The sequence below is a fragment of the Elgaria multicarinata genome, chromosome 8 (assembly GCF_023053635.1).
Source record: "Elgaria multicarinata webbii isolate HBS135686 ecotype San Diego chromosome 8, rElgMul1.1.pri, whole genome shotgun sequence".
Taxonomy (NCBI): Eukaryota; Metazoa; Chordata; class Lepidosauria; order Squamata; family Anguidae; genus Elgaria; species Elgaria multicarinata.
In genome coordinates, this window is record NC_086178.1 from 50,832,072 (window position 1) to 50,847,468 (window position 15,397).

At 41.8% G+C, this 15,397-nt stretch overlaps 1 protein-coding gene across 1 annotated transcript; it reads left to right on the forward strand.

Moving 5' to 3' along the window:
* The first annotated feature begins 208 nt into the window (after positions 1-208).
* DNAJB11 (DnaJ heat shock protein family (Hsp40) member B11) lies at positions 209-14,639 on the forward strand. Its single transcript, XM_063132318.1, has 10 exons — positions 209-410; positions 3,176-3,332; positions 4,304-4,401; positions 6,435-6,567; positions 7,749-7,891; positions 8,768-8,850; positions 10,434-10,491; positions 12,233-12,344; positions 12,525-12,684; positions 13,758-14,639. Exons 1-10 carry the CDS (start codon positions 343-345, stop codon positions 13,820-13,822), a joined length of 1,077 nt encoding a protein of 358 aa, XP_062988388.1. The 5' UTR covers positions 209-342; the 3' UTR covers positions 13,823-14,639.
* The last annotated feature ends 758 nt before the right edge of the window (positions 14,640-15,397 follow it).

The following is a 15,397-nucleotide window of genomic DNA, read 5'->3' on the forward strand; positions in this document are numbered from 1 at the left end:
TTAAATCTATTGGAGGGGGGAGAGAAAAAGCTAAAATTCCTCTCCATTAGAGCGAGGGGGGGGGAAATCTTGTCATGACATCACCACTGCGCCGCACGTAATGATTGGACATGGACTAGAACAGGCGCGTCCTGATTTATTGACGTATCAACGTTTGATTGGCCGAATCTAGCCGGGTCGCGGGTGAAGTGTGCAATTGTGGTTGGCCAGCGAGAAGCGAGGGCAGTATGCTGTGCCGGGCGCGGATTGGCCGCTTTCCTTCACCGGGTTCTCTTTCGTGCCTATGGTTACCGGCGAGTGAGTGAAGTGGGGGCGCGGAAGCTGCTCGACAAGACCCCCGCCATGTCCCCCCGTTCCCTGGGCGCTCTGCTGCTGTTGCTGCTGTGCCTGCTTGGGGACGCCATTGCCGGGTGAGTCCAGGGGGAAGGAAGCAAAGAGGGAAGGAAGGAGCAGGGAGGAAACCCCGCCCGCGCCCCAGTCCTCGCGGGTGTCCTCGCCCTAGGGTGGAGCCCCCTTCTTTCTGTCGGCCTGCCTTCGTCACCCCCCGCCGCGGGCCACATGGAAGGGCCTTTCTGAGCGGTTGTGCTTCGCCTCTTCCCCTCCGTTTCTCCCACCAGCTTCTGACTCCACGCAATGACTGCTCCTCTTTCCACGCGGGGCGACGGTGGCGTGGGGGCGTTTGCTCCCTTCACTACCGCCCCTGCTGGGCTGCCTCCTCGCGGCTTCCTAGTCGTTTTGACCCCCTTTTCTCTCCACCCTCTTCCCCGGGTGAGCAGGAAGAGCCACGCCGGTTCCCTGTGCCTTTCTTAGCTTGGGTAGGCGAGGAGGTTCCGGGAGGTGTAATAGGGCCAGTATCGTGTAACCGTCACGGTGTTGGACTAGGACTCGAGAGAGCTGGGTTCAAATCCCCTGCCCAGGCGCGAAGCTCGCTTGGTGCCCCTGAGTCAGTTGCCGTCTTTCAGCCGAATCTATCTCGCGGAGGTATTGTGAGGGTAAAAATTAGGAGAAGAAGCACATGAGCTCCTTGGGGGAAAGGTGGGATATAATTGGGGTACATATTACATGAATTGGTGCTGCTTGCCGTTTTACCCTGTTTGTGAGGGTTGAGAAAAGCTTCATCTGCAAAAACAAAAAACACCTCTTACACAAAGATGTTAACATGCTTAACTGGTGTCCAGGTTGTGTAATAGAATGAGGGCTAATAAACTGACTTAAACTGAGGGTAGATGGTAGCTTATCTTCCTGGGTAATTGGTGTTTACTCTGTCTTAGATGAGGTAGCAATCCTACTTAAGGAAGAGGTTCACAGCGTGGGAATGTGCATTGATCAATTTTTGACACTTGAGGTGTAGGTTGTCTCTGGCAAGAAATGTCATTTACTGGCTAAGGCTGGTGCACCAGCTGTGACCTTATCTGAATAGAGAGACCCTAGTTTCAGTGATCCATGCTCTCGCAACCTCCAGATTTATGATGTGTTGTATGTGGGAAGATTAAAAAACTGCTGTTCAGAATGCAGCTGCTAGATTCTTAACTGGGATTGGATATTCTGGTCAGGTCATGTTGGTGCTGGCTCCCAGTCCATTTCTGGTCCCAATACAAAGTGCTTGCTTTGAACTTTAAAGTCTTACTACTTGGGACCAAGGTACATAAAGCATTGCTTGACTCCATATCTGCCTGTTTGTACACTAAGATCTTCAGAGCCCTTTCTCAATGGTGTTTTCCAGAGGGTGAAATTCTCTACCCCGGGAGGCTTGCCTGATGCCTACTCAGATGTCATTTTGGCATCTGGCAAAGGCCTTGATATTTTCTCAGGCCTTTCAATTCAAATTGATTGGTTTGATCTTGACTGGGTTTGTTGTTGTTTTTATGCTGCTATTAAAGAATGAGATATACATACCTACAATAAGTGTGTGTAGGATTGTACCCTTAGGCTAGAGTCCTATGAACATTTGCCTTTGCTTAAGCCCTATTGAAAAGAGTGGGACTTCCTCCCAAGCAAATATGCAGAGGGTTGAGCTGCAGATTACTCCCTAAAGTCAGTGCTGAAGTTTGGGAGTCCACGTTAAAAAAAAAAAAAGGTAACAGTTAGTTTGCATGGAATATACAAACTTTTGCCAATCCTTTACATTAAGGAAGTTTACATCCCACCCATCTATTGCAATCACCAAAGAAAGAGTATGCTTACTATATTAATGCAGCATCTAAAATTAACAGTAAAACAATGCAGATAATATAGTCATCTCAGTGAACCTAAGTAATAATAATATATTTATTTATTTCTTACCCGCCTCTCCCTTTGGATCGAGGCCTGGGTCTGGTCAGTGCCTGGATGGGAAAGTGTTTGCCACTTTAAGTTCCATGGTGGAAGAAAGGTGGAATATCCTTCTACTTAAACTGTATTAAAAAAAATTCTGCCAAGCAGGTCAAAAGCCTGCTGGAACAAAAATGTTTTAAATAAATAACAGAAGGCCGAGAGACCTGGTCAGACAACCTCTTGTCTTTCCTCCCATTACTGTATTCTTCTGGTAGCACCTTCTACTTACATACTTACTGTTTTTATATTCAGGTTTCTGCTATTCTATTCCAGAGTGAATGTGTGTGATACGTGTAACACATATATACATAAAGCAAAACAGAAAAGGGCAGAATTCTCTTAGGCTTTAGTACACCACCAGCTGCTTAATTTCCTTGCCTGTGCTTCTCCTCTTTTGCTTCTCCTCAGGGTACACAGATCTTTAGTAGTCCCTGGGAAGAGGTTTATTATCAATGTGTAGACAATATGACTTAGCACATTTATAGTGCAATCCTATAGCTGTGTGTTCCAAAATAAATTTCACTGTACCCAGTGGGGCTTACTCCTTAGTAAGTGTGTTTAGGAATTCAGCCTAGTTGTGTATATGACCTCATTGAACTCATGTTTGAAAACAGTTATCTGCCTCCAGATTTTCTGTGGCTGGAAGTTCTGATGCTTCCTTGGAGGCACCATGCTTACCCACCCCAGGGATGCAGTGCTTGCAGAGCTTTCTCTAGAGATTGCAGTTGTTGTGGCTGTCAACGGTATTGGAAGGGAAGAAGGAAACTGAATCCTTTTTCTGGCCTCTAACTTGTGGCCTGAGGATAGGCTGGCATTAAAGGAAGAGGGACATAACAAGCAGCTGGCTTCATTGTTTTTTCAGGAGAGATTTCTATAAGATCTTGGGGGTGCCTCGCAGTGCATCTGTTAAAGATATTAAAAAGGCCTACCGAAAATTGGCCTTGCAGCTTCACCCAGACAGGAACCCTGATGATCCACGTGCGCAGGAAAAGTTCCAGGATCTCGGGGCTGCCTATGAGGTCAGTGTGCTTAGGAGAGATCTGTACTGAATTTTGTTTGAATGTTTTATCAGTGTGTAATATGCTCTGTGAAATGTGTTTAACAGATATAACTTCTTAAAGTTAATTATTGGTTAACTAGAAATGTTTTATCATACTACTTTGGAGGCCTGGTAGCGTTTGGAATTTAGCCCAATAAAACCTCTTGGGAGCCCAGAGTAAGCTCACCATCCTCCTCTGGCACAGCTCTTAGGCCAAGCCCTGCCCCCTGTAGGAAGCCCAAGAGGCTCAGCAGGCCAAATTGGGAAGCCCCATGGGCTAGAGGTTCTGCACCCGTGACATAGGGTGCTTCCAAAAGATAGCGCCTAGCACCACTAATCAAAAGGCATAGTGAATTATTCCATCTTTCTCACCTTAACAGATGTTTTTTGTGATAAGAAAAAAGAAGGAAGAAGCATTGGGAAAAAGTGGGAGACAATGTTGTCTAAATTCCTAGTACAGTTCTGTACTAGGAATTTAGAGGCAGGACGACTACACAATAAAAGCCTTGTCTGGATGCCCACATGTTTTGGGGAGGGGGGGAAACCCTTTCTAAGAATAAGAACTCCATTAGGAGCTTGCAAGCTAGTTTTATCTAGCTGACTGCAGTTTATGCTGAGATTAAGATCTATTCAACTTTATTAAGGATGCAGTTCTGTGCACACTAAACATGACAGTATTAAATTATGAATTAAATGGTGCTTGCGTTTGAGTAAACCTAGGATTGGCTGCAGAGTAAATGAGTAGAACATAAATCTTTTCGTTACAGAATTTAGGCTGCCTAAAGTTTCTGCTAAAGACATTTTCCTGACAGAAATTAGTTATACATGTTTCTTCTTGATTTGAAAACATCTAGGATCAGATATGGGTTCTAGCTAACTGCTTGAGAAGTTATAGAAGAATCTTAATTAAAGCTTTGTCAAATATACATGTGCACACTTTCCCCCCAACAGGTATTGTCAGATGAAGAAAAGCGAAAGCAGTACGATGCATATGGAGAAGAGGGGTTGAAAGAGGGTCACCAGAGTTCCCATGGAGATATTTTTTCACAGTAAGTGTTCTTTTCTTTTTCCAAACTATATTGCACGATAGAGCAAGCTTTATCTTTAAATTCAGTGCGATGATATCAGCCCCTGCAGCCACTGTTACTGCCATAGTTTATTGTTGTTCTCTTGTGGTTCTTCTTACTTGATGAGTGAAGGCTATAAAATTACACTAGAGCATTAGAACCTTCTATCCTGGAGAATAGTCCCTGCACTGAAGCCATACCACACAAGTGAATATAGCATTTTGTTCAGTCATAGAACAGACAGGAAAGTGTTAATGCCTGTGAGTCAAAAGTAACCCAACCAGTCTTCCATCACAGCCAGATAGATGACTGCAAGTCCAAATAGCATGGTTGTATCTTCAGCATCTTGACTGCAGTGAATGGCCCATCTATGGGGACATTCTCCTCTTCCTGACCAGGTTGTGAGGCAGCTTGACAGCAGATCTTTTCACATCCTGGATGGGACAATTATTTTCCAGATTCTAGGAAGCAGAAGAAACAGTTACTCCATTCTGTCGCCCTTAGGTCTAAAATACGTATACATCTAAAATTATTTTAAAGGCCCCTTTTAGGGCCAAGCCCTTACCTGGTAGCTTCCTTCATATAAATATAGAATCACAGAAAAAAAAAAGCCACCATAAAACATACCATATATATATGCAGCGTAAAAGACAGCAAGGAGAATCAGTAATAATAAAATATACGCAAGACAACAATAACAATAGCAACATCCAACAAGGCACAATATTATTAAAACACATTAATTACTTCAGCACAAGGTCATTTAGCAGCAAAAAAGCAAATAGGTCTTCTGACACCCATTTGAAGGCTTGCAATGATGGGGCCATACGACCCTTGATGAGATTGGAGTTCTCTATGTGTATGAATTGAAAATTTTATCCATTTCCCCATTATTCCAAGCAGGGGTGATCCTGATTGCCTCATATTGTCTAACATAAACTTAGTTCTGAGAGCTTTCTGGGCTGAGAAGCCATGGGTAGCCATGTCACAGGAATCTCTTATCTCAGGGTCATATCCTCCATTCAGAGCTGGACTGAATCTAGCTGACTTCTTGGAGGTCAAGGAGAAGTAACTTAGAAGCTATGGAGTTTGGGAACTTTTGTTTCTCCCATATGTTGACCTGGTTTGCATGTAACTGCTAGCTATGGACTTACGGTACATAGTTAGCCATGGCTACACTCAAGCAAGCAAGCATGCTGTCTCCCGCACTCCCACCACTTCCACTTCCTTTCCAGATTTCAAAACAGCTCAGGTTGTTGTTGTTGTGACATGAGAACCCGGCATTCTGGATTGTTTCACCCTCAACAGCCCAGAGTGCTGAGTTCGCACATCACGACAACAACCCAAGAAAAGGTTTTGCTATGCAGAAAGAAAGCAGAAGTAGCAAGCATATGGGAGACAAAGTGCTTGCTCCAGCATGGCACCAGTTAGCCATTACATATAAGCTGTGATGTTGTGTGCTGGGACAGGTTCTTTAAGAGCATACTTGGGCTGACATGACCACTTGAAAACCCACCTAGGGAAGTGGCATAGTTTTTGGCCATCCTCTCCTGCCTGCTCTGTTATCACTGTACACTTGGTAGGAAAGCAGGCAGAACCACCCAGATATACCCGCCAAGCAACATTTAGTGGGAAAGGGGTTCATAGTCTGTGCAGTTCCTCTGGTAGAATTTGGTAGCAGATCAGGGACCACCTACAGTTGTCCTTGTTTCTATCTGTCTTTGTACTTTTCTTTCCATTCTTGTAGTTTGTTTCTCTCAATTTAGCTTGTATTCAGTTCTGTTTTTCCCTCACAAGCAGTTACTATACTTTTTTATTACCGTTGTGTCTTAGCTGAAGTTATCCCCCAAATGGGAAGTAGGCTTCCCGGGGAAAGGGTTGTTGATCCTGCCTTCTTAGTTGGAGGAGTTAACTAACACTTTCCTGCCTGCTCTGTTACCAGTCGAATAGAAAAGAACCTTGCATGTCCTCTGTCTTTCTATCTTTAAACTAATGATTGCTCACTTTTTTTACAGTTTCTTTGGAGACTTCGGTTTCATGTTTGGAGGCAATCCTCGTCAGCAAGACAGGAACATTCCAAGAGGAAGTGACATCATTGTGGACCTAGAAGTTACACTGGAAGAAGTGTATTCAGGGAATTTTGTGGAAGTAAGTTTGCCAGTCTACTTTGATGAGCCTCTTTAGTTTCCTAAGTGTGTGATCCTATGCATGTTTAGACAGAAAAAGGTCCTACAACTCTCAGCATGCTGGGAGTTGTGGGACTTTTTTCTGTTTGAACATGCATAGGATTGCATGTATTTTATCGTTTATTGTTGTTCCCCGCCTTGATCAAACTGGAGAGGCGGGCAAGAAATAAGATGATGATGATGATGATTGTCTGGTAGCCAGGTTGTGTATTTTATTAAGAATTGACAGTTCTGAGAATGTGTGAATGATGAGCTCTTGTCTGAACAGAGACATCAGAGTAGACCTTACAGCAGACATGAATGAGAGACTATGCTGAAACTTTTGCATCTGCTAATATTTGAGATGAGTCTTTGCGTCAGCCTTATGAAAGAAGAGCGTTCTGCCTGTGAAATGCTTGGCATAGGAAAAGTAGTTCATTGCTATCACTTTTGTATCACTATTGAGAAGGTGTAGTTCTACAATTGATGTTAATGTGAGAGATCTTGATGTTAAAGCAAAATGCTTTTACCTCTGCTGGTCCCCATGCCTTTAACAGGCCACACAATGAGGCATGTTGTTGTTTCTTGAGTGCCTAGTGGCAGGTCTTGAGAGTATTAAGGCAACAGATGGTGGTGCTAACATTTCAGTGGAACAGCTGCAGCGGTGGATCATTCTAACTAAGGTTTATGCCAATCAAGATTTCTGCCTTTTGTCGTTATCAAGCAGGCATCTTCCAGCAAAATATCTGCTGCCAAGTTAATTTAGCTTCAAAAGGAGAGGGTGAGGGCAAGAGAGGTTTGCATTGTTTCTTGCCATCTCCAAAGCCCTATGTGTGGTGAAACAGGACAGTCTCCACCCCGTTCTCTATGCAATGCCAGAAGATTTAAGACAGAGGGTAGGGACTGGGTCATTTAATTTCACTTCACTGATTCTTTGGAGAGTAAGAGCGAGCTGAGTCTCTAGCACTGTTTTTGTAAAGGGAGATGCATCCCCAGTTCTCTGGCAACCTCAGAGGATTTAGAGTAGAACTTTTGCATGTATATTTACACTTATAACACATAAGGCAGCTGAACGTCACAGTTTCCTTTACTCATGTCATCCAGACTAAGTGCTCTCTGTGATCTAATTTGAATGAGAGAGAATGATTCTGTATCTCCTTGCAGGTTATTCGAAACAAGCCGGTAGCAAGACAAGCACCAGGCAAGCGGAAATGCAATTGCCGGCAGGAGATGAGGACAACCCAGTTAGGCCCAGGGCGTTTCCAGATGACCCAAGAAGTTGTCTGTGATGAGTGTCCCAATGTCAAGTGAGTCTGAAGTCCTCTGTCTCTTTGCATGTGTCATTTGTAATGATGTATAGCTATTGAAAGGAGCAAGGCGGGAGGACTAATTACTCTACCAGTAGGAGCCACGTGGTGGTGTAAAGTATTGCTCATCTATGAGAATGAAAGGCGCTAAGAGAAACTATTTAAATTGAAAAACCTTCTGGCTGACTGGAGCTTGACCAGGTGCCTTGTCAATGCAGCTTCCATTGTGGCGTGGAGTAAAACTTGTGAATGCTTCCTGCAGCATTCTTGTAGATGGCTTCTTGAGTCGTCTGGAAATGGCCTCAATCTATTTATTTATTTATTTATTTTTAAAACATTTGTATCCTGCCTTATATCACAAGGGTCTTAGGGCAGCGTATAGATAAAATCATACATATAAAATAGAATAAATATATAATTCTAAAACAAACGATTAATAAGTTAAATGATTAATATGTTAAAACCAGCCTGAAGTTTTAAAACAAGACAGTGTGCAGGCTTGGTGGATTTAGCCATCAAAGGCTTTGTTAAAAAGCCATGTCTTAACCTGGTGCTGAAATAAAGCCAGTGCTGGTGCCAGTCAGGCCTTCAGGGGAAGGGCATTCCACAGCTGGGGTGCCAGAACAGAGAAAGCCCTGTCCCATGTCCCACCATAGCGTATATCTTGCATTGGTGGGGCACGGAGAAGGGCTCCTTCAACAGATCTCATGTCTCGGACAGGCATAAATAATGATGCAGGCACCACTATTCTGCAAAACATGTAACATAGTTGCACAGTCTTGACAGCACAGTCACTAGGTGAAGAACATTTTCCCCTGGTATAAGCATGTCCTCTCTTTTTCTTCCTGTTTACTGTCTTTGTCTCCTATTTCTCAGGCTTGTGAATGAAGAACGAACTCTAGAAGTGGAGATAGAGCCTGGTGTGAGAGATGGCATGGAATATCCCTTTATTGGGGAAGGTAAGTTATTATTTCCTGTTCTAACAAATTTGACATCTTGTTAGTGTTGAGGTAGAAAAGATAACTTATAGAACTTGTAAAAATGTTGATAGGTTCTCTGTTAGTTTTCAACTTAAGAGAACCTGTTTGGGGGCTTGAACAGCTAAACAAAATTACTTCTTTTTGTTAATGTTTTCATTTTTCATTTTACACTAACAACAATAAGGAATAACATATCAACATGAAATCACAATCAGTACAGACTGAGGTCATGAAGGAGCTTCATTAATCTTTTGGTTCAACCTATGTTGGCGGGTTCTGTCGCTGACCTGTTTCCACAGCACTGTTCTTGCGCATTCTTTTAAAAATGTGTTTTGGAATCAGTGCCTAGGGAGAGATCATTTCTCTCCTCTTATGCTTTCAGCATAGTGTGAAACGAGGAAAAGATTATTATTATTATTATTATTATTATTTATTTATTTATTTATTTATTTATTTATTTATATAGCACCATCAATGTACATGGTGCTGTACAGATAACACAGTAAATAGCAAGACCCTGCCGCATAGGCTTACAATCTAATAAGTTGTAGTAAACAATAAAGAGGGAAGGAGAATGCAAACAGGCACAGGGAAGTGTAAACAGGCACCGGGTAGGGAGAAGCTAACAGTATAGAGTCAGAACAAACTCAATATTTGAAGGCTATAGGGAAAAGAAAAGTTTTTAGCTGAGTTTTAAAAGCAGTGATTGAGTTTGTAGTTCTAGAAAATAGTAATTAACTTTGTATCTTTGGACCAGTATGTCGCCTTAATTTTCAAGTATAGTTGAATTCCCTTCTTCCCAAATCAGTTGTGAAAAGAATATGTGCTTTCTTTATCGCTACTGGATTTGTGCAGAAAGCTGTGTATTTTCTGCATGCTACAACTCAGTCTTTTTTCCTAATGTGTAATTCTTGTTTACAAGTTTTTAGTCCTTGTGCTCTGGGTTGCACAGTTTTGACAGCATAGTGAGGGAAATTGAGTAGAATTCTTGGATCCTGGAAATAAAGATTTATTTGTTTTTCACAATTACTCATCTTCACATTTCCTTATTCCTGTTGCCTGCACCGATGCCCATACTTGCTCTTGTTTCTAAAATGTTCCAAGTTTTCTGTAAACCCACATGTTGATAAAAGCAAAAGCATATTTGTGTAGATCTTCATTTTTTAATCAAGTTATTCCAAGCATGAAATCTTATTCAGTGCACAGCATATCCTATCTGCGTTATTTAGAAAAGGATGTGTATTTATATTTTTATGCACAAACTTTTCTTCAGGCTAGCATAGCAAAGGCATCCATACTCAAGCTAACCTGGTATTAACTTACATGGCACTAATAGCATGTATGGTTATCACAGATCTGAACAAGCCTGAGTGATCTGTTCTGGTTTCTTTTGCACTGTCATGGATATTTGAGTTCATTATGATGGACCCTCATCCTGGTAGATCATATGACTTGCAGAAAGCCTAAAGAGCGGAATTGGGTTGGGGTTTCACTGTTGAAAGGTAATAAATCACTTCCTGAATCAGTTTAACATGCGCTTATTCATATTCAAACTTCTTCAGGGGAACCCCATGTTGATGGAGAGCCAGGCGACTTGCGCTTCCGAATAAAAGTTCTCAAGTAAGTTATCTGGTGCTTACTGGGAAATGTACATAAACAACAACAGAGGGGAGCCCACACAGTTAACAAGCACAAAACAGGAGACCTTTAAAATGAGAATATAAATGTAAACTGTGCAAGTTCATAACTGTATTAGCTGAGCATTCAATTCTTTATTGACATAACACATGTGTATGACCATTAAATATTGTAGGAATTTTTATGTATAAAATCAAAGCAACTTTTTTGCTGTAAGAACAATGCACAGAGTGATATATATAAAGCAACATATTTGCTGTGGAAACACTGCACAAAGTGAAATGACTACTCCGGATTACATTCAACGTTTCATTGCTTCATCAGCCAACTCTGTTACAAGAAATTTTAATTCGTATAAGGTGCTCCATTTCTTTCTCGCTTCCCTCTCACTGAGCGTTGTAGATAAAGCTATGAGCACAAAGGTGATAATTAGTGAGCAAATACTCATTCCTGCAAAACTTGCTGAAAGGTTTCTTAAACCTTTTAATAAGGTATTCTGTAGCATGGTATCTTCCTACATTAGGAATATTCATATTATCATTTTAAAGGTCTCCCGTTTTGTACTAGGAAATGTATGCATTTTTTCTATGTTAACTCATCACTGGACAATGAACTTCCAGGACAGGGGCAGGATCCCGAAGCAGGTGAAACCTTCCTAACCCTACCACAAATGACTTGGGGAAGTTGAATGCCTTCTGGAAGAAGTCTCTTGCCGATCCACATTGGATTTATGAAAGTGATTGCATCTTAAATCAAGTTGGGATGATAAGCATCTGGGGAAGGAGGAAACCCACAAAGAGTTGCTGCTGTGATCTAGAGATAGTTCCTTCTTTGTGGTTATAGGGCATAGCCATAGATATCTTATTAAGTTCCTTTTCTAATGCTAGCATTGGATGGATTAGTACCCCATTGCATAGAGCCTTACATGTAGCAACATGCTGCACAGGAGTTCGTATGAGAATCTGCAATACATTCACCAGCAAAACAGACATGAGTATTAGGGTGGGAGTCACAAGGTACAGTAATTTCAGAAAGGGTGCCCAAGTTCAAAAGGTTTGAAAAGGAATGCTTTATAACAATATTCTTATCTGCATGAGGGTTAGACAATAGAAAAGAAGTTGTTACCACCAGACAAAAGGGAAGTAATGAACAGCTCCAACTAAGCCTATATTTTCTGGGGGGATATGCAAGGATTTCCTGAATTCAGGGCTCTTATTAGCTACTATACAGTTAATGAGTAGAACTGGAAATGATCTCCCTGTCAGATAAGGGGAAATACCACAATTGCACTGACGTCAGTTCCATTCTAAGTACTTTGCATCCCTTTGCATAAATATTTCCACTCACCAAGCTGCAAAATGTTTTGATGGATCCCTTTAGAAAATTATCTTGTTCTGCAAAGACTGAATACATCTGGTGGAGTTAAGAAAAGAAGTGACAGAATCACAGGATAATTTCCAGTCCCTTGGGCTTTAAAAATTGTTAGGGCTTAGTCTTATGCCTGTTTAGACAGAAAAAAAGGTCCTGCAACTCCCAGCATTCCCCATGATCTGGAGAATACTGGGTTGTAGGACATTTTTCTGTCTAAACAAGCATATCTTTGCACAATTAATGTTATTTTTTTTATAGATTGGAGAGTTTGACACACATACTGGAATAGTTGTCATAGCTGATGAAATAACAAGTAGAAAATGTTAATATTCCTCTAACCCATTGTTTACAGGCACCCAGTCTTTGAACGAAGAGGGGATGATTTATATACAAATGTGACTATCTCACTGGTTGAGGCTCTCGTTGGCTTTGAAATGGATGTTGCCCATTTAGATGGACATAAGGTGAGGCTAAGGATGACTTCTATTTAGAAAACACTTCCTGTGCAGTTTCTTACATTATTTCCATGATACCTGCACCTGTTGGCACAATAACATACTATTGTCTCTGTGTTACTGATCTATAAAAGAGTCGCCGGTCAAAATGCTAATCTTGTAAAATCTCCACTACCCTCCCTCCACTAGGTTCATGTTGCCCGAGATAAAATCACAAAGCCTGGAGCCAAGCTGTGGAAGAAAGGAGAAGGTCTTCCCAATTTTGACAACAACAACATTAAAGGCTCTCTAATAATTACATTTGATGTAGACTTTCCCAAAGAGCAGCTCACAAGTGAACAGCGGGAAGGTTTGTATTTAGGTTAACTATCCTAGACCAGTATAATAACGATAGATTTCCAAATGGGTTGATCAATAATTGCAGTTTTTATGTCCGTTCTTTCTGTTGAGATCAGGAAGTTATTTTGCCTTCTACTATGCCCACCTTAAGCAATGTAGGAGCACCATAGATTGTTTCTGTTTCAGTTTTAGCTACTATGTTCAGAAAGACATTGGATCTATTGTGCTAAACTTTATGTCAGGGCTACAGAAGCTTCAACCCCCAAAGGGTGCACTGACACCACCACCGAGTTTTCCACCACTTGTTTTCCCTCCCCTGCATATAGATCACTCTTTTTCCACCACTGCTAGCAGCAAGAAAAGAGTGTCCTGTATCAGGATCACTGGGGGAAGGGGTGGAGAGAAGGCTATCCACTCCCTCCTCCACAGATTCTCATACAGATTGCTGGGGTGTATGTGTGCATGCCTGTATATATGTGTGCGCATGCCACCCCTGAAGGTTGCATCGCGTACAGCCCTTGGGGCCAAAAAGGTGGTACAGCCTGGCTCTATGGCAGTAAGTACTTCTAACACCTGTAGCCTGTGTGTGAAACGTGCTGTTCTTCTCCATAAATCGTTTCATGGATTTGCTATAACGTGCCCTCAATACGTATCAAATATTAAGATTATGATGCAAGTGCTATTTTGGGGTTATTGCATAATCTGGAGTGGGAAGGGCCTGGGTAGCAGCCATTGCTACTATGCATACATTTTAAATATTGCTCATTAGCAAACAGTAAGGCTTGATTAAAAACTAGTCCAATCTTTGCCAAGTGCCTTATTTGTTCCTAGTCTGCTTTACTTAGTAGCTACGGTTCTGTCACTGCTCTTGTGGCACAACTGTTCTTGTTTTGGAAGTATTTGCATATATCTCACTGTGGCAGTTTTTCTCAAAACTGTTTGGAAAGAGTCGGTCTTTAAAGGCTGTGGATGGAATGTGTTGGCTGAGAATTTGAAACAGCTTGAATCTGGTTGGTTTTTCTCTTTGACGTATTGAGAGCATGAAGTGCTTTGTATGGTGATCATTCTTCTATTCTTTTGCAGGTCTCAAAAAACTGCTGAAACAGGCATCTGTACAGAAGGTGTATAATGGACTGCAAGGATATTAAAACAGGAGGCAAATAGACTTTGCTGCAAATGAATGAAATCAGTGCTGTAAACTGCAGTCTTTTCTTCTGGTCATTGTAGAACAAAGCTGAGGGGTGTCGGAGTGACCACTGAAACCTCTATTTTTACCAATAGTGAGGTGATTCTGGGACAGATCAGAAGATGGCAACAGATATTTCCTTATTCAGGACACAACTGGTGCTCTATTCGGAGCAAACAGGCTCCAACAGTCGTGAGATGTGAGGTGTTTTAACAAAAGTAACGCATTGAAATTCTGGTTTTAAAATATATTTTGATGTTGCTTTTTCCTTGCCCCTCTGAATGAATTTTTATCCCTCTGTTGTACCTTAAATCCCCTGTTTCAGGCATTCATGGGCCCAAATTTGAAGCTGTTGGTTAAAAACATTTCCTCGATGTCCTGATTTTTGTTATCTTGCAAAAATACCCAGCCCTTTATCACTTACTCTAATGGATTTGGAGCAAGAGAGAACCTTATCTCTGCAAATTTCAATTGTTACCTGCATTGGCCTCTTTCCGGTCCGATTGTCCAGATGCTTCCTGTTGTTCACCCCATGGAAGCGTTCTTTAGGCTTTGCCACCCCACCCCCACCCCAATAGAGGGGGCTCTTTGTTTTCCACGAGCACTCTATGACAGTATATGACACTGTTCATGAAAGTTTGGCAACTTACTATGCACCTCTAAGGTCAGCATCAGTACTTACCGTTGAATTTCTAGCAACTGTAATGGAAGTGTATGAATTTGTATTCTGTGGTTTCATAAACAGACAATCCAGCAAGTAAAGGCTACGCGGTCAGTTAGATGGAACAATTAGTGTCAACGTTTGGATAGAGACTGTTTAACCTCTGACCTGTGGGGTGGTAGAGACAGGACTGCTGTCCATTATTCTAAGTGAAGTAAGGGCCTTATTACTGATGGGCGTACTTCTCATTGCACCGAAAGGAAAATATATACCGTCCTACCTTCGCCTCCATTTTCAGGCAGCACCTGCTTATTTCCCCTATTTCTTTGAATCAAAGTACGTAAGGACTTTTCCTCCCTAGCCCATGGTTTAACAAGATTCAATATTTTCATTTTATGCAACTGATTAAGCCAGGATAATTCTTCTGTGGGAAGCTTGTGGCCAATTTATGTTTTACATAACAAAAATGTTTGTACCATAAAATGCAAGGTTGGGGGCACAGACGCCAGCACGACTTGGGGTTTCCCATACATTTACAAACACATGCCTCCATGTCACACAGCGTGTGTGGTATTGCACTCTTGCAAACGTTGATGTATATGCAGCACTCTCTCTTAGGTGTGGATTGGACCATAGTTCCAACGGCTTAGCAAAGCTTTCAGGACTTGTTGGTTTCACATATAGTCATGCAAGGTGTAATAACTAGGAGGGGATGCAGTTTTTCTTTTCTCATCCAAACAGTATCTTAGCTAATTTCCACAGCAATATCTTTCCTACAGTAGGTTTTGTATAGCAATACTGCTTATGTTTTCTTTAGTGAAAAGTTAATTGGAATTTCTCATTACCCCTGGATCACCTCCCTGTACTGGATAGTGA